At 41.1% G+C, this 19,933-nt stretch overlaps 1 protein-coding gene across 1 annotated transcript in view; it reads left to right on the top strand.

Annotated features, from left to right (window-relative positions):
* Positions 1 to 2,466: 2,466 nt before the first annotated feature.
* Positions 2,467 to 19,933, top strand: part of ELOVL4 (ELOVL fatty acid elongase 4) — a 31,313-nt gene continuing 13,846 nt past the window's right edge. The window contains exon 1 of the mRNA XM_006214340.3: positions 2,467 to 2,847. Coding sequence (XP_006214402.1) covers positions 2,748 to 2,847 — 100 coding nt within the window. The 5' untranslated portion in view covers positions 2,467 to 2,747. The remainder of the gene's footprint in view (positions 2,848 to 19,933) is intronic.

Genomic DNA, 19,933 nt, shown 5'->3' with positions numbered 1-19,933 from the left:
ACTTAGGGTCTTTCTATAGCTCTTTTTTATCAGACCACCTCTTTTCACTCCTGATTCAACAGATTCCTGGGGTCATCTTTCTTTGAAAGCACAAGTTGCCACCAATACTGACAACATGGGAAGGTGGAAACACTAGAGGAAAAATGGATAGGTCTGTTTATGCTGTCAATTCTGTATGGGCTGTAAGTCTTTTAAAATATTTTGCTATTTTATATAAAAACATTTTTATGATAATCACATCCTCTCCCTTAGTTTTTGTAATTGTGTTGTATTTGTATTCAATCCCTCACAAAGAACTCTCTGTTTTGAAAATTTTGCAGATACTATAGGTGCTTGTATTTGACTTTGTTCTGCCACAACGCCACCAAGATCTTGGTTAGGTGGCTGTCATTCTAGGTGAGTGGACATGCAAGTCTCCTTCCCTTTGCACAGAGTAGGTAGGCTTTTGTTCTCAGACAATGGTGCTTGTAAACCACTTGTGAATTGCATACTTGCCTGTCAGCTTCCATTGCTGAGTAATAGGGCTCCAAAGCCGGTAAGTTCTAGGACTCTGGTTCTTGGTGTGTGTCTGGACAGCTCATAAATGCAAACAAATAGACTCCTCTACCAGGTAGGGTGTGGAGGAGTCATCACCTGTCTAGGATTTTCTTATATGTGACAAGCGCCCCCTAGTGAATAGAGGGACTTAAACTGGCCTCACTATAAAAGAGAAGCTGGGGAAATGCTATCAGAAATGGTTTTAAGAATTTCAAACTATATTAAACAAGTAAAGATGCTGATGTTCTGAGCATGTGAATGGAAGTGAGGGTGGGGAATCTGTTCTCCACAGAAAGCATCCATGATCTCACAATATACAAATAGTAATTAATTTTCTAGATGAATTCCAAACTAATCTGAACCTTGCTAGACCATCAAAGTACATGAGTAGACTGATCTTTATCCACTTTCCAAATATAGAGATGTGATTGGATTTTTTTATATAGTTAATAGCCACTAGAATCTGACTAATACACATAACTTGGGGTTGACATGTGAGGAACCATAATTTCAATCCAAAAACTTTAATCTGGTAAATATATTTGATAAATTACATTCTATTTGATTAATCTTAAGAATAGAGTATTTAATGAAGGCTGTGGTTGCTTGAGTAATGCAATAAATCAGTTACTTTTAATTACTTCTTTCCCTAAAGTGCCTGCCACTTATAATAGTCCTTAGCATGTTCTGAAAAAAAAAGTTATAATTTTGACATCATCATAAATATTTTAAAATTATAATTTATAGCACTGAGGAACCAAAAAATTTTTAGCCTCCAAAATACTTCCAATATAAAGTCAAAGAACATATAAGGTGTCAGTTCGAAAATAAGTAAATCAAGTAACTGTGAGAAAAGATAGTATTCACATTGTTTTAACAGTATCAAAGAGCAGAAGCAATCAACACTGCACTCAGTGGCCTTTAAATGGAGCGTCCTAAACCAACAATTGGAGAAAGAGTTACAGAAAAAGTAGGTGACATGCTTAAATAACAAGTAGGTGAAAAGGTTTTTGGATTATTCTCAAAGGCTTGTTCAATGTCAGAACCTATCAAATTATGAACTGTATGTAGTGTAGTTTTTGCTACTTTTCAGGGGTTCACTCTTCAGGAGTAAGATTATCTTGTTGCCTTCCATTATCTTCTAATTATTATCTAGGCAATTTTTTTAAATGAAAAACTGCTTTTCTCTCTTTCTTCTCTGAACTCCTAATGACGTCATTTAATTATTATAACCTCATTTAACAATCACATTGCTTTGATTATTCCATGTATATTAAAAAGGGTCTACCAAACACATGCAAGCATTCATTTAAATTATTTATTAATTTGTTAACAAGTAGATTCCCAAATCCATTCTCCATCACTGTAGCTTGGAAGACGAATATCCCTTCACTAATTTAGAGGGGTAACTTGTGTGTCTCCCGTGTCATGGTAACAAGCCTGTGCTGGTGGAGGTGAAGGAAACAGAAAGCGAGGGAAATCGAAGTGAATGACAGGTAAGGACCAAAGCATCTCGCCCACTCCATCCTTGTCACAAAACGTCCATTCTTCCCTGTCCTGTTTCCTAAGACGCATCCTGGGCGGTTGCGAGGTCACCTGTGGGAAGGCGACGGACTCCTCCGCAAGGGCCCGATAGAAGAGGGAGGCAGGGAAGAGGCATAGGGAGACCCGTGCGGGGATGTGGCGGAGGCCGCGGCGCCGGCTCCCGCGCCCCCGCAGGGGGTCAGGACGAGGGGTGCGGCGCGACGCGCGCCTGCGCGGCCCTGGCCCCGCCGGCCGCCCGCCGCAGCATCCCTGCGCAAGAGTCCCCGCGCGCGGGCGGGAGGAGGGAGGGGCGCGCCAGCCCCTCCGCCCCGCGCGTGGCCACGTGACGCGGGCCGAGGAGATTGGAGCGGCGGCGGCGCGCGGCGGCAGACTGGTGCAGCGCCCGGCGCTCACGGCGGGATCTCCTCCTCCTCCTCCACCTCCTCCTCCCTCTTCTCTTCCTCCTCCTCCTGGGAGCCTTGACGGTACCTTCTCCTCCGCCCGGCTCATCGACCCCGCCGCCGCGGCGCCCCGAGGAGGAGGAGGAGAAGACGCAGCTGGGCCGCCGCCGTTAGAGGGGTCCCCGGCTGCCGCTCGCTCCCTCGGCCGTCGCCTCCGAGGTCGACCCTTCCGCGGGGGTCTGCCCTTTCTCCTCGCAACGCCTCCGGCGCCCGCTTACCGCCGCGATGGGGCTCCTGGACGCGGAGCCTGGCAGTGTCCTGAACGTGGTGTCCACGGCGCTCAACGACACGGTGGAGTTCTACCGCTGGACCTGGTCCATCACAGGTAAAGCCGCTGGCTCCCCATCCTCGCCCGGCCCCACGGGAGACACCAACCCCTGGCCTCGGAGCGCCCGGCCCGGCGGCCCTCCGCCCGCTGCGGCTGTTGGGATGCTGCGGATCAGAGGAGCAGCCGCGCAGGGACCGCGGTCGGGCACTGGTTAATCTGATCCGAACGTTATGGCTTCCCCCTCCCCCCGACGCTGGCACGGTTTTCCTCTGAGCTTCCACCATCTCTCGTAAGGTTCTCGGATGCAGGACTGTCGCTTCAGACGGAGCCTGTGCGGCTACGGGCTCGTCGCAGGCCCGCCCCACCCTGTAGTCCCACATCTCCCGAGCTCCTCTGACAGCTCTAACTTATGCACTGGGGTCGGTTTTAACATTTAGTAATATTCCAGAGGGTGAGGTGGCTGGGGGAGGGGAGAGGGCCTGGTGATAGCTGTCCTTTTGCTGCTTTGGCCTCCTGGTTGCTTTGACACACCTGCTAGTATTTTCTTGTCTAGCTCGTCCATCTGTAGTGTCATTTGGAATGAAAAGTAAAAAGCCATTATTGGCTCCTTGAACCTTGCAGAAGGTTAGTTTCTGAGGTTTTTTCAACAGCAAATATGTTTGAAGTGATTGTCTATAATAATGGCTTTGCGCAGTGCAGCGCGGTCAGGGGGAGGGAGAAAGGCTAAAACACTGGGAAAGAAGTAGAAAATCTTTAGGAAGGGGGTCTCTACAGCAGCACCTAGAGGTTGTCCCGGAAGCCTGCATGTATACAATTTTCTTAAATCGGCAAACTCTTCGCTTTTGCTGTTGCAGTTTGAGAGGGATCGTCAGTTAGCGGAGTTATGCAGCTCTTCCTGGAAAAAGAGTTGTGATATTATGTTGTTTTTATGTTATACCGTGCATTTTCTTCATTTGCTTCAGATACGTTTGGTGTGAAAGTTTGTAAAGTTTTTACAGGCTAATAGGATTTTAGAAACGATCTTGTGATTTCACGTTTTCTAGTCCTTTTGTAGCATTGCCCTGCATCCCAGCAGTGGAGGAGATAACATGACGTGTTCTGACTGTCCCTTCCTTCCCTGGAAATGGAAATGCATTCCTCTAACTTGGTGTTTGTTGTTAGAGTAAATGGGCCAGTGGTTACAGCATGGATACTGTACAATACATGGGATATCTATTGTGGGAAAAATGTGTGCTGAAATTATGTCTGTGTGAGGCAGAATGATTCTTTGACATTGATTAGGGTTTCACTTCTTTAAGTGTTTCTTTTTTCAGAAGATCTCGAATTTGACACTAAGAAATAAGCTATTTAACTAGCCACGTGGTGATTGAAAATGGTTAAAAGGCAGTTGTTAATGGAGTCTTTCCTTTTCAAGTCTTTCTTGCGTGTAGTGTACACTGAGCTTATGTTGCACCTACAAAAACTGGGAAAGATGTGCCCTTCCCTTCATCTGTGATTTTGATTATTTAAATATTGCATCAGGGTTTCCAATTACACAATTGCACGGAGCTGAGCATCAGGCATCTCTTTGGCAGATGGTTACATTTTGCATATTTTAGAGTTTAGGCATTGTCAAGGTCCTCCAATCTCTATATAGCCAGCCACACCCAGGAGTTCTCATTCCTGCCTTCCCTTCCTCTCTCAGAGCCTTCCCACTTCTGGAGTCTCAGAACAATTGAGAGCAAAGGTAGAATACACCTTTCTGGAAAGCTTAATTCCTTTTTATGGTGCTTGTATAAAAAAAAAAACAGAAATGAAATAGCAAACTTCTTATGGGTGCCTCATGTGAAAGCTGTCTGCTGGCCTGTGAAGGGCATATAAAATCATACTGTGGGCCCAGCCTGAGAAGTGAGAGTAGCCACAGGAACACAAGTGACAAGTGACCTCTCACTAGCAGGTCGGAGGGAAAGTATTCACCCAGGCTCTGGCTATCCACTTACGAAACGAAACCCGAGACCACTTCCCTCTGTTCTGTAATGAGCTACCAAGTGTGGGTAGATGGTGTTTCTTAACCAACTCAGAGGCTTAGGGGGAGATAGTCTGTTCTGCCTTGCTGCTGGGCAAAGGAGGAACCCTGTGATGCCCCGTTTCCTTTTGCCCTCTCTCCCCCATCCCCTTCTGCCTGCTTCTCTCAGGTTCCTTCCCTTTGACTCAGTTCACACTGCTCCGATTCCAAGAGGATCTTGCTATAATTTCACGAACATCTGGGTGAAGGAGTTTCCTAGCAGAAAGGTAGCTCATTAGATAAGACTGAAGGCAGAGTTAATGAATCAGGTGTTTGAAAAGGGGAAAATAAAAATGGGTGGAGGGAAAGATGATCTTGAGAAATAGTGATGAGTATGGTGAAAGGATACAGACTATTCAGGGAGAACAGGAAATGAGCAAGGCTCTGTGCCCTTGAATGCTTTCATCCCCAGACTGTAGTTCTGTGCTTCTTTCTAACTGTTTGATTAATTCATTAAATGTGTCTTTCTCCCCACCGAGGTTTCTGCCTAAGTGTCAAGTGAGTGTAAAGTGTAAATTCAGCCTAACTAGTACCCACTTTGGATTGTCGTAACAGAAATAGTTACAGATTTGTAGAGTTTATCTGATAATCCAAAAGACTTTTGTCCTAGGGAAGTTTCTGGAAAAATATCATTTTGTGCTGTTGTATCAAATGGTGCTATTTAATAAAACATATCCAAAGCAATGTATGAAAAACTGGGCTTTTCAAAGACACATATCTAGCAAATACAGAATATGGCCCACAGTGTATTGACACAGAAAATGTTACTTTTACTATATCATTAACACTTTATACATTGGAATTGAAACTTTGAAAGAGCTGTACTTTTAGGAAAACCACAAAAATAATTTTGCCCTTCCCTCTATTATATTTTTAAATATTTTGAACAACTCAGTGAATCTTGGTCTATAATATATAGGAACAGACAGACTGATCCAGGGCTTTTTTTTTTATACCAGTTGGTGGCATGAAGTACTCTGCTGTCACTGTGTTGTTTTCTATTCTTTTACTTTATGAGTACATGAAAATTACTAGAACTGGGATCCTAGGCTCAAAGAGTATCTCTAATCAAGAAACGTTTTATGCAAAATTTAAAAACTGTTGAGTCTTAATATCCCCAAATTACTTACATTATCCATTGCATTTATTGCTTTAATAAATGCTTATTAGTAGCATTTTGTATAAGTGACATTTAGCATAGAAACGTCCCACAAAGTAAACAGCCAGTGTGCCCACATTAAGGCCAGATGTCTCTTGAGCTACCATATTTCTTTTTCACCATGTGTTTTTAAACATCCATTGTTCACAGAGTATGTATGTACATGCGTGTGTTGATGGGGGGTGTTGGCATTGCTTTCTGTTCACGGATATAGCACCCCATACTTGGGTGAAAAATTTATGTCTACTTGGGAACTGAAGTGAGGGCATGAAAGGCCAGTCCAGCTGGCCTTAAACTCCCTTTGGAGGGGCAGAAGGGAGAAGGGGCTGCCTGGTGCAGGAGGAGGGAGGACTCCTGTCAGGTGATGATGAAATTTGGAAGCGAGGCTTGTATAATCATTCATTCTTATCTCATCACCTGCCACGTACAGGAACAGTTCTGGCTCTGGGGAGTGAATGAGGACACCCAGTCTCTGCCCCATGCCGCTTATGAAGTCTAGGGGGTCATGGCCATTTCCACCTTCCTGGGTGTCACTGTCTGAAGGCAGCGTGGTCTGTCAGAGCCAGGCCTCGCTGGGGCCTCGGGAAGGTTAGAAAAGTCCTCTACTCTTCCCGTCTACGCTTCTACTTAAACCATGATCTTGACTTGTGAGGAGGATATACAGGTTCTGTTTTTAGAATATTTTAGCTGTTTCACTGTGTGGAGTTGATGCAGATACAGTTGGAGAGCATTTGATAGGTGGACTAAGGAAAGGGGTGTTAGAACTAAAAAGCCATGAAAACTGGAAAGATGTCTAAGGGTCAGTACGTCAGCCTGGTTTGCTGAAACTGGAGGCTCGTGGGAGGGAATTTGTTTTGTTTTTTTAGGTTTTTTTGAGTAAAGGTCGATTTATTTAGAGACATACATACCCCATAGAGTGTAGGGTGTTTCAGAAGGCAAGAGAAAGGCCACGAGGTGTGGGGTTGGGTGCTCAGGTTAAGGTAAAAGTGGATACACACCCCATAGACAGAGTGAGGCCATCTCACTCCGAGGGGAGAGTGGCTGAGGGAAACAGGCTGGAGGGAAAGCAGATCCAAGCCAGGGATGGCTAGGTCCCGGAGGAGCACGTGTCTCAAACATTGTCTCATATTTGTGTTAGTTTTATTATTTGTCACAGTTAATGCGTGGTTTTTTTAACCTACGTTATTGTCTAAATAGGTTTTGTCTGGCCTAGGCCGGAGACCCACTTACCATTTTTAGTGTTTCTTTGAGAAAAGACATACTAAATTCTAGATAGTTAATGAAAGACAAATACATGGAATGTTTCCATCTTCTAACATGGGGTCTCCCTTAGCTAGTGTTCCCAGGGAGGTCCTACACTTCCCTTTCTCTCCTAATGCCCCAGAAGCGTCCGAGAGGTCCCCAAAGGCTATTTTAGGAGTTTGTTTGCTTGTTTGATCCTTGTTGCTTTTTCCTTCACCACTGGTTTTGGGGGTAGAATCCTGGACTTTGATGCTCTGGTCCCTTCCCCAGCAAAAGAGCCAATCCACGTGGAATTCCAGAGGGGGAAAACAGTGCAAATTCTGAAACTGGTGTCAGGACACAGTTTATACAGCTAGCTTCTTTGGCTTAGGGAGACAGGTTTTAAGCATTGCATAGATAGTTATATTAGACAGTGCTTTTGTGATCTTAAGGGCCACAAGAAGTTGTTCATCCTTTTAAAATCCAACATTTTATTTTTTCTCAAGTCATATGGTACTATCATTAGTGAATGATTTAATATTATTAGCATAAGTATTATTTTAGATTTACTGAGTCACTTATTTTGAATTAGACCTATATTAGCATATAGAGAAGAGTTGGGTAACAGAATCTGTCTTTTCTTACATTCGATGGCTCTTTTTTTTCTTTTTCATTATCAGGACATTGTTCCTGTTAAATTAATGTGCCACTGTTTTATTTTCCCCTAGAGTGAGAATGTGTTAGAATATATGTTAAAAAAAAATCGTAAGGGTTTTGACTTTGAGAAAAGAGAAGGGAAGAAATTTACAGCCTTTCAAAACCAGGTTTCCAGCTTTCCTTTCTAACCTGGTCCGTGAGTCTTTCCCTGCCCACGGACCCACAGCTCCAGCTAACTTGGATAACTCACCCTCGAGTAAAACGTGTGCACGTCCACCTTGATGTTTCTTATCATGCTGTACCCCTTGCCTTTCCTGCCCTTTCCCCCGTCTACCACCCCACATGCCCTTCCCTGGAGCCTGATCTGTCTCCCACCCACAGGAAGCCTTTCTTGGCCATGGAACTCCAAGCGGTCATTACTCCATCTAATCCCAAAGCCCTTAGCGATTATTCGTGTAGCTCTTGTGCCATTCCTCCTGGCACTCTGTTGTCCTGCACTGTTACCCATCTTTTCACTTCTTTGTGTTTTTCTTCCCAGCACTAGGGAGTACCCTTACCTTTGTTGATTTGAGATGATCCCCTTAATGTAGCATAATTTCAAATAGTGATATATTCTGGTTCCCTGATACTAATCAGGGTTTGGGCCACAGTAAATTATAGAAAGTTTTAAAAATGATTTTTATCATGTAAGTCATCAATTCAGTTGATGTCAACAAAATCTGATGAAGGAATCAAACTGCTAGCCCAAAATACTTACTTTCAGGAGGTGTAAAATCAGATGTGATTCTTCCTCTCACTCCATCGTCTGTGCAGAAGCACTGTGAGGTGTGTGGACGCGAGGAGGCAGCGTGGTTCAGAGATGGACTGGGATTTAGATGACCAAGGAGGCTTTAGTCTCAGGGTCTATTGCTAATTAGCTGTGAGAGTTTGGGGAATTCCTTTTGCTTTTCAAACTCAACTTTTTTCATCTGTCAATTTGAGTTGAATTAGGCAATCTCTGAGGTGTCATCTGGCTCTCAAATTCTGGCTATAGATGCAACTGTTAAAAATTCTTTAAATAGATAAAGCAATTTCAAATAAACAGATATTGATAAGTAATTTTAAAATCTCATTCTATGAAATAATTCTAATCTTCTCCAACAAGGCTGTTATTAGTGCTGCCCGAATTGTAAAAATAACGAATTCATATTCAGTCCTTTTTACTTTCTCTTATCGGCTCTGTAAGAAATAGGTAAAGGAATAGAAAAACAAAGGGATACAGATATGTAAGCCTCTGTTTTGACATAGCACTTTGTTTGTTGCTATAATACTGTACCTATTTAATTATCTAGACATTCCTTAACAACCCAGAGCCAACTATTTTGTCAAAAATAATAGTGATAACATTAAAGAATGAATTTATTATTCTGAGGATGGTTTTTTACGTGGTCTGGGGCAAGTTATTCCTGATTCTTGGGGCTCATGTTTCTACCTGTACAATGAGAAGGTTTGAAACTACATGTTCTCTTAAGGCCATTTTATTGAATCCTCATAATATCTCTTAAAGCAATGGCTTAGATAGTCTAAATTTAATCTTACTTTCTGCTTTTTCCATGGAACGTGCAAATTTTATCATACATCATTACAAAAGATTTTCAATTATAAGCACTTTATCTTTGAGCACTTCTAACTTAAATTTGGAAGTATGGCTTAAAATTTTTGTAAAATTGCTACAAATGTGTAGGTCTTAGCATATGGGGAAAACAAAGGAAATTAAATGGTTTTGGTGAAGTATGTTCCTTAACCAAACTATTAACTAAAAAGAAATCTTACTTTTGTCATGTATTTTTCTCCATGGAATATTGTCATCCTTAAACAAATACCTCAATACAATATTTTATTTGCGATCACATTTTAATTAGAATATGTCTTGGAATTTGAAATGCAAATGCATTAGTCCACTGAAGGAATCGGTTGTTCAGTTAGGTGTGATCCCATAAAGCCATCTGTAATTTTGAACTGGAATGTTTGAAGGAGTTAGCTTCTCTGTTTTCATTTTTATTTGTTTATCAAATGAAAAGTTAGGCACAGATATGTATTGTTAAAGAATTTCGTGTATATTTGTACACCCGTGTTCATAACAGCACCGTGCACAATAGCCAAGAGGTGAAAGCAACCCAAGTATCCACTGGTGACTGAGTGGATAAACAAAATGTGATATATACAGACAGTGGAGTATTATTCAGCCTTAAAACGGAAGGAAATGCTGACACAAGCTGCAACATGGATGGACCTTGAGGACATTATGCTAAGTAAAACAAGCCAGTCACAAAGAGACAGATCCTGGAGATTTCACTTTCATGAGGTCAGATTCATAGAAACAGAAAGTAGAGTGGTGGTTGCCAGGGGTTGGGGAGGGGGGGAGCTAGAGAGTTGTTTAATGGATACAGAGTTTCGGTTTTCCAAGATGAGAAAGTTCTGGAGGTTGATTGCACTAGTGTGAATGTAGATAACACCAGTGAGGTAACACTAATGAAATGTACCCTTTAAAGTGGTTAAGATAGTAAGGTGTATGTGTTTTTTTTTTAACTACAATTAAAGAAAGAATTTCATATATTGTAAAATTAATATAGCATCTCTAGAAATGACCTTTCTTCAGTGTGAAGTACTAAAGCAGTGGACTCTTCTATTATTTTTTTCAGCTCATCATAAAATGGCTTTATAAAGAGAATGCAGAGCTGTTGCTTTAAAAAAAATACCTGAATGGCTAGAAGGTAGCAAGTAACAAGGATGACAACTTTGCCTTTGTATTTTGCTCTGCAGTATTACCAAGAACCTCACAACAGCTCAGGAAAATAGGCCTGGCTAGCGGTGACATTTCCATATGTTTTAAATTCCCTGAGAGTCAGAGAAGTTAAATAACTTGCAGATGGACACTGTAGTGGAAGTGGATATAAGCAGGTGGTTTTGTCTCTTAGCCCAGTGCTCTGGTCTTCCATCACACCAAAGCGAAGTCCTTTGGCCTGTGTATCTTTTATTTTAACCTTATCATATACTGCTTTCTCATCAACATAGTATCACTATTTAAAATACTAAATCTGAACACTCATAATACCACCAGGGGTAATCTAAAGAAAAGCATCTGAAATGCTTAATGTACTGTAAGGCTTTTGTCTGAGATTAAACTAAAAAGTGTTATTTATTTATGTAAATTTACATATTTATAGCATATGTGTGAATATATAGCTAAAATATAAAAAGTAGCATTTAGCCTGAGAAGATGAAGTTGACTTCCATGTTATGGACTAGCTAGAACCATAAAAAAGTACGTTCAAAGTGAATTATGAAAGTGTTAGACAAATTTTATAATACAGGAACTGGAAACTATTGTTTATTAGTGAAAAGGAATTAATTCAGGACCGACCGTGGTTTTCAGCTTATAGACTGTTAGCAAGAGAAGGTTCTGGCCAAAGTTCCTGTTAAAACACACATAGATACTCCAGTAGTGTCTTCAATCTTTTTTTGCTAAAGGGAAACACCATTTCAATTTTCTTAAAGCCTTAAGAACATCAGCAGCACCAAGGGGGATGTTTGGGCTTTGAACCCCTAGTTTAGCACAGGGAGGAGGTTTTATGACTACTTTTTTCTGAGAAGCACAGCAAAATGTGAAGGTGGGGTGAGAAGGAAACCACTTATCTGCATTCTGCCTTGGCTTCCTGTGTGCAAGGCATCATTCTTCCCTATCAAATCGATGTAGTTGTCTATTTCTTCTTCATACGTACTGTATAGGGATACTCTGAACATTAAATAACATAAAGTATATGAAATGCCCATTGTAGCATTTTATGTCCGCAGTGATCTTTTACGTAGCTCAGTGAATAGCTGTGAGTTTCACCATGTGCAGATAATATCTAAATTCATGGTTAAAAAATATATATTACACACGCGCACACACACACACACACACACATACACACATACACACACACACACATCCACCCCACCCCCTGACCTCTTAATGCTGTACATCTCCCCCCACTGGCTTTTATGAATATGTTATTTTTTTAAACCATGAATACAGAGCCCATGGTCTAAAACTCACTGCTGTTTATTGAATTTCTAGTGTAGGACCATTATGAGCTATAAAATGTTGTGGTATGAATTTTATACAACTTGTATTATTTAATGACTTTTGTGTCCTTATAAGATAAGTATTAGTTAGCCATCATTCTATGATGAAGAAATCGACTTAAAACTGTACAGCTGGAAAGTAACAGAGCTGGGATTGAATCAGGATCTTTCACTGTCTCACATCAGGGACCTTTTCATAAAGCGGTGCAGCCTCCCTGTTCATCCAGCAAATACTGTTTTATTGCCCAGTCTTAATAAAGAATATTTATTGAATGCTTACTAAATGCCAGGCACTGTGTCCAGAGCTTTGTATGTGTTGCCACATTTAATCCTCATGCTCCTTTGAGTTGGGTACTGTTACTCTCCCCAGTTTCCAAGTCAGTGAGCTGACTTTCTGAATCTTATCCATCGAGCACTAATCCTCCCAAATTAAACCTCGGAGTAATCAGTCTTCAGCTTGTATCACACATTGATTCACCCACCTCGTCTGTGCTATTGTCTTTTCTCCTTTGTAGTTTCTGGCTCCATCCCTATTGATCTGCTCTTTATGGGACATTTTATAATTTCTCTCACTTTCAACCTTTATTGTGGTCTCTGTTCAGGGAAACTTAGAACCAGAATTAAAAAAATTTTTTTTGGTTTAAATATATATATTAAACCAAAAAATATATATATATATATACACACACACACACACACACATTTAATTTTTTTGGCAGGGGGGATAATTAGGTTTAATCACTTACTTCATGGAGCTACTGGTTTGAACCCAGGACCTCCTGCAGGCTATGTGTGCACACTACCACTGAGATGTACCCTCCCCCACAAGAATTCTTTTTTTCTCTGCTTTTTAACTCCTCTCTCCATGCTTTCAGGCTCTTAGGTGACTGTTACATACTTGAGTCCATAAAGCTGTATGCTGGCCATCTGCTCCTTCAGACCCTCAGACCCTGGAGCTGACCCCGGCCTTACTGGTACAGACCTCCACTGCCTCCTGCCTGCCCATCACACTCTGACCTTCTGGTCTTTTTCAGTGCAGCCTCTGCCTGGTTCACCTCTGAATTCTGCAAGAACTGCCCTCTCTTTCCATTCATCCAGGCGCTTCTCCAAACTCAAACCATCATCCGTTCTCCTGAGTCTGTAGAGGGTTAAAGCAGACATCCCCCTCCTCATCACCCTGATTCAGCAGGAAACCGACCCCTCATTCCTCCACCACCTTCAGAACCTGTGTCATTTCTAGAGTACATCTCCGATCATCACCTGTTCCCTTTATCCAGTTGTACGCAGGTCCTTTCTCCTCTGAGTCTTCCTCTTCCACCTCACTGGTACCCAAGGTCTTACTTGGCTTGGAGAATATGTTAAGCATCACATTTTAGACTAGAACCTGAAAGAGGCCTTACAGTGCTATTTAGTTTATCTTTGTCACAGAGATGAGATCTTTCCCAGACTCTTCTTTTTAAAAATACTTATTTATTTATTGTGGTGGGGGGTGATTAGGTTTAGTTATTTATTTTAATGGAACCCAGAACCTCATGCATGCTAAGCACGAATTCTGCTACTGAGCTATATCCTACCCCCTCAAACTCTTCTTGACAACTGTTACCTACATTTTTTTCCTTAAAAATTTCTTTTAACAGGTGTTTGAAGGCATTGTTACAGAGATACACCAAGGAACAAGGGCTGTAGCCCTGGCCCTCCTGATACTTATAGTAAATGGAGGAAGACAGTGACTAACTCCCTATGGAAGAGACCCCAGTTTCCCTTTGGGGGGCTTTTAGTGTACAGTGTGACTGGGAATAACCGTTATTTTTGTGTAGCCAGTAAAGGCAAATGGACTTATAACAGTGTCACCTGAATATAGTGATTAGCCATCAGGTATAAAAAAAAAATGAAGTTGATTTGCAACTGTTGGTTCTAACTTGTTAAAGAGGAGTGAATAGTTGTAGAGAATAACGTGGTACATATTTCTTGTCTTGAATATCCTGGTGAAGCTACTCAGAATTTCTCATTGGTCGCTGGACTTGTGTTTTTCTTTTGTTTATGACAGGTTAAATAGATGTAGATGTTGTTAGAAGAGACAGAAATGGCTGACTTATTCAGGTAGGCTCTAGGAACAAATAAATTGAACTTACATGACTTGATTATGTATTATATAAAGTCAGCGCACATTTCTGAGTAGACTAAAGAAGTTCTTCTTGGACTTGAATGTGAAAATCACCTGGGAATCTAATTAAAATGCAGATTCTGGCTTAATAGGTCTGGAGAAAGGCTGAGATTCCGCGTTTCTAGTAAGCTTCCAAGAGGTGCTTTTCTACTGGTGTGGTATGGACCACACTTTGAATAGCATGGGAGTGGAGTTTTCCTAATGTTTCTGATAATCTGCTACTATGTATTGTGATTGAAAAAGGAGAACTTTTAAATGTTCATAAGCTATTGAGTTTAAAGTTTATTTAAGAAAGCCGAACAATGCAATTAGGAGTTGGAGATTTGCAGATAACTAACTACTGTATATAAAATAGATAAGCAAGTTTCTTCTTTATAGCACAGGGAACTGTATTCAATATATTGTGGAACCTAAAATGAAAAAGAATATGAAAAAGAATGTATGCATGTAGACGTATGATGGGAACCTTATGCTGCACACCAGAAATGAACACATTGTAACTGATTATACTTCAATTAAAAAAAAAAAGAATGAAAACTAAACAATGGCATGGATTTTTATAGAACAATTCATTGTTTTTTAACCCCAACAGGGACTTTATATTTCTTGTAGAACAATATTAATTAGTCACTGTTGCTGATTTTACCTGAATCAAAAAGGTGATTTAGAAATGTCTTGAATGTCTATTCTCATGGTAGCAGTAGCCATGATAACAATATTTATCTTCTAGATACTTTGTGGCCTTTATTCAGTGCACTTAGTCCTCAGCCATCTGCTGGGTGCTCCCACTGTGGGAGCCTCTGTGACGTAGAGAACACAGGTGTAACCCCTTCCCCATCTGGTGTGGGACACGATTAAGCAGAAGTGACAGGACAGTTGCATGACATGAGAGAGGTAATCACGGTGTGCTTTAGAAGTTTCAGAAGAAATACATATTTAGTATTTTTAAGTGCAGAAGGAGTTAATGTTGGAGAGGCCCAAATCAAACAACTCTGTGATGTGGGCAATCTTATTAAAACCACCTTTTTAGTTTTACATAGGAAGAAATTGTGGTGCAGAAAGCTTCAGGTTCCCAGTCACAGGGCTAGAAAATGATCTGCAGAGCTGATGTCCAGTCATCCTGAATTCAGGTCCTGTCCCTTGCTCCGTGCTGCGCACTCCCTCTGCTTCATGGACGTCCCAAAGTCGTCACCCAACTAGCATCATTTCCTTCTGTAATCTTGGGCTCTTTCTTGTTAATTCTAGGAATTTGGATGTTCTAAAAATTAAATTTTTTGCTAATATTTCTTTTGGGAGACGATGACCAGCTTAGAGTACCTGGGGAAGAAAGTTCATTCTGGCTGATGCAAACCCTGAATTCTAAAAACCTGTAAAAGAAAAAAGCCTCTCAGAGAAAGAGGAGACCTGTCAGAGATTTTAAAGGAAGTTGCTTTAATATACACAGTGATAGTTTGTTGTAAGAATTAATTACAGTTGTTTGTATGTAAGTAGAAGTTTCTAAGGACTCGGGTTATGTCAAAACTGTTGGATTACAAATATTTTATTATTTGTTAAAAATCTGGTTTACATTTTCTTTAAAAAGTTTTTTTTTAAACAACGACAACAACAACAAAAAACCTCTCCAAATAATTCAAAATTTAGGGTTAGACTTGTAATGTATTTGCTCTCCTAAGTAAATTACAAGATGTGCTGTCTTCTCAGTATATGTTATACAGTGTTCTGTCTTCTCAGTTTAAACTCTTCTAAAATTACTCATGATAATTTTTCTTTAATTTGGTTTAACTCTTCCCTTGGGGGAGAGGAGGATTCAGGGGTTTGGTTGTTGTCAGTAGTAATGACAATGGCGACATTTATCGAGCTCTTATTCTGTGTCAGACACTGAGCACGTAGTGTCTTCTTCCTCCTGACAGCCCGTTATCATCCGCAGGGCCAGAGAGACCAGGCGCCGTGCTTGGCTTACCCAGCTGGTTGTTGAGGAAGCTGTGTTCTAGGGCTGCTAGTCCGACTTGAGATGTTCAGTGTTCATATTCAGAAGCTAGAGAACGCCTCTGGATCAGGAAGAAAAGGTCCGGAAGACATCCAAGTGCTTAACTTTCAGTGGGTGGGGTGTAGGTTATACCCGACGTGTGACACACCTGTGTGGAGCTGTGGTGTGAAGTGGGAGTGGGGTAGAGCGTGAAGGGGGATGTGTCATCCTTGTATGCTCGAACTTTCCCATTTAACTACCACACATCAAGGCTGTGAGATGGTTACTAGTTCCTCAGTAAAAAGAACAGAAAAGAACAGTCGATTCTCCATCGATACAGTCCGTTGCCTGCCGCATCATTTCAGAAGCATCTTGGTCTTTACAACGTCATTTTCTCTTTTCTCTTCCTTCCTCTCTGGTTGCTTCGCTGCCATTGATCCCACCCTTCCCTTAAGTGTTCCCCAGGGTTCAGTCTTGTTCATTTTATTCTCTCCTTCAGTGTGCTCTTTCCTTCATGACCTGAAATTCTGGTGTGATTTCCCTTGCCAGTGACTCAGTCATCTGCAGCTCCATTGCCTACAGGATACCCCCACCTAGGTGTCCCTCGAGGGCTTCAAACACAAGTTGTTTCAAAACTCACTTGATCATCTCCTTCCAGATCTGCTCTCTTCCTGGATGCCCAGTTCCAGATCCATGACTTTACCATCTGTGTCTCCAGCCATGCCAGATATCTGCGTGTCATCCTGAACTTCTCTCATCCTCTTCACATCTCACATCCACTTCAGCCATCTGTAGATTTTACCCTTGTGATTTCCACTTCTGCCCATCTCTTCCATCCCCAGGGCAGCTCCCTGAATCCAGGTTCCCATCATTCTTGCATTATAGTGGCCGGTCTCCAGGCAAGGCTGGCTGCCCATCGGCATCACCAGAGCAACTTGGAGAGCATAGCGCTGGGCCCCACCCACAGAGATTTTAATTCAGTAGATCTGGGGTGGGGCCTTGGAATCTATATTTTTAACAAGCAGATGAGTCTTAGGTAGTCAGCCTTGCAACAGACAGGTTGAGAACCATTGACCCAGCTGGTTTCCTGCCTCTTGACATAGCCTTCAGTCCGTCTCTCACTCCCTCCATCATGATCCGTTAAATGTTAAAGCCAAATGCGATCTCCTCTTTCTAACCAGTTAAGTATCTCACAATTATCTATAGGGTAATTTCCAGCCTCTTCAGCATCGTTTGTGAGATTTTCCCCAGGTCCAATCTGACCTATAAATCTCTAATCATCTCCTGCTGTCTTCCCTTGTATAAATCCTCTACCTCAGGCCTGCTTAGTTTACAAAATACGTGTTTTATTTCTTGCTTTGGGGCTCTTCATACATATGGTTCTCTCCACAGGAAGGCCTTCCTCCCTCCTTGTCTTCTTGGCAAATTCCTCTTTTTTTCTTCAAGAAACAGTTTCAGTGTCTGCTCTTGAAGTTTGCCTTATCCCTTCTCTCCTGTCCTTCCACTGTCCTTAGGCTGGCCTCTGACTTTGTCCTCATCATTCTGCAAAGTAATTGATTTTTCATGTCTGTCTTATCTATTAGATAATGAGTTTTGAGAGGTCAGGGAATAAATAACCTGCCCCAGATCACTCAGTGCAAAAGGAATGGAGGGGCTGAGTTGAAAGTCTGTTCTGTCCACCATGCTGTGTGGTTTTAAGAGGCAAATCAGGTTAAGAATAAAAAACTGTTGGTGGAGGATGTTCAAGGGAAGCCCCACTTAAGATGGACCATTTTTCCTCTCATTTTTTTTATATAAGTATAATTTACACAGAATAAAAAAAAACTTTTTAATGAACAGGTTGTGAGTTTTGACAAACACATCCAGTTGTGTAACCATTACATGGCCTTTTGTAATGTAGATACAATTGTTTGATTGCTGACCAAACTAATGTTTGTAAATAAATCAGTCCCTCTTGGCCTGAACTTTATGCAACAGTCAAAATGTTCTGAATGGAAACCATTTCCTGAGAAAGAGTAAACCGTTAAAGTTCTGGAAGGTTAAGGTAATGTGTCTTAGTAATTCTTATTATTAAAGTTTCTTGCACCTGAACTTGATTTACTACAATATTTAGCCTTAGGTTTGCTTAAATTTAATCTAAAACTAGGATAGAGAACTCATAACCAAAGGAGACAGCTTTTTCTACTTAAAGAAGACCTAATGGTTAGAAACTTCCTGAATTTAGGTATAATGTAGTTCTCTAGAACTCTTCTCATTGGTTCTCTGGAAATAGAGCATAAATCTGATCTCTCATTGGGTCTGTCAGTATTAGATGAGGCCTCCTTTTTGCCAGGCTGGACATCCTTGGTTCTTTCCTGCTGGTCTCTGTGTCTTGTCTTCCAGAGCATCGTGGTCCCAGACAGGTCTGCCGGATGCAGCACCTGAGACAGTGTGACCCTTGGTTTGTTTACCTCTTGTCCTCTTCCTTCAAAGAAGGTCTCTCTTATTTTCTCTTCCTTGAAGGCACATGATCGATGATCACAGTTCTATCTGAAAGTATTCTTTGCACCTATAATTTAGGAAGAAATTGATGGGGAAATTTCTCCCCTAAAGTTAGCGGCCGTGGTGACTGAGTGGTCCTGGAGCAGCTGTCAGGATGCTGGAGGCTCCTGCTCCCCCTGCTCCAGCAAGTCTCTGACCTCTGTGCATCTCATTCCCAAGATGAAGGGATCATTTCTAAGTCTAAAATTCTACAAATCTAGTTTAGGTCAGCGTTTACACACAGCATGAAAGACTTAAAATTGTTAATAAATAGGCTCAAAATAAGAACAAAATCATTAAGACAGAAGGGCATAAACATGGTAATAAACATTAATAATATAAAATATAAAAATAAAACAAGTCAACTAGAGTCCAATTTATATTTGTGCCATATTGACCCTGCTCCCCTCTCCCCAGAAAGAAAGCTTTTCAAAGAGAGAATTCCCAAGAATGTTACATAAAATGTATTTGAATCTCGGTATTCCTTGATGACAGGATTGACTTCAGTGGTGGCAGAAGGGATAGGGTTTCAATAGAATTTTTCTCTTTTTTTCTTTTTCTAATAAATTCATGGCATGGAATCCCACCCTAACTGTGTAGGGATAGAGGTGTTGACAGCATACCAGATATGATATGTATCCTCTTTTACTTTAATATGTATAATCTGTATTTGAATTCAGTGTAACTCAAATGAATAGAGATGTAATTTACCTTCAAAAGGTTATTAAGAAAAAAAAAAAACAACAAACACACACCAAACTCAGAAAGATAGGTCAGACTTGTTACCAGAGGCGGTGGGCTGTGGGACGGAGCATTGGAGGAAGGTGGTCAAAAGGTACAGACTTCCAGCTGTAAGATAAGGGGTACGATGCACATCATCACACCACCGTATGACATATAGGAAAACTGTTAAGAGAGTAAATCCAAGAGTACTCATCACAAGGAAAAGTTTTTTTCCTTTTTTTCTTTTATTTTATCTGTATGAGAAGGTGGATGTTAACTGAACCTACTGTGGTCATCATTTCACAATACATGTAAATCAAACCGTCACGCTGTACGCCTTAAACTTAGGGATGTGTGTCAATTATTTCTCAATAAAACTGGGGGAAAAAAGTGAAAAAAAGTAAGGGAATGCACCCATCTTTCTTAGAAGAAAGGCAACATATACATTTGAGCTAATGAAAAGCTGGATAACTCATTACTTTATATAAAATAATTCATTATTTGTATAAATAGTTAAAGCTTCAGTACTCATGCTTTTTCTTTACTGCTCTCATTCCCCATCGTTTGTTTTTGGTTCAA

This window comes from Vicugna pacos, chromosome 8 (assembly GCF_048564905.1).
Source record: "Vicugna pacos chromosome 8, VicPac4, whole genome shotgun sequence".
NCBI classification, from domain to species: Eukaryota; Metazoa; Chordata; class Mammalia; order Artiodactyla; family Camelidae; genus Vicugna; species Vicugna pacos.
The sequence above is the reverse complement of the archived record's forward strand: the minus strand, read 5'-3'. Positions and strand labels throughout refer to the sequence as shown.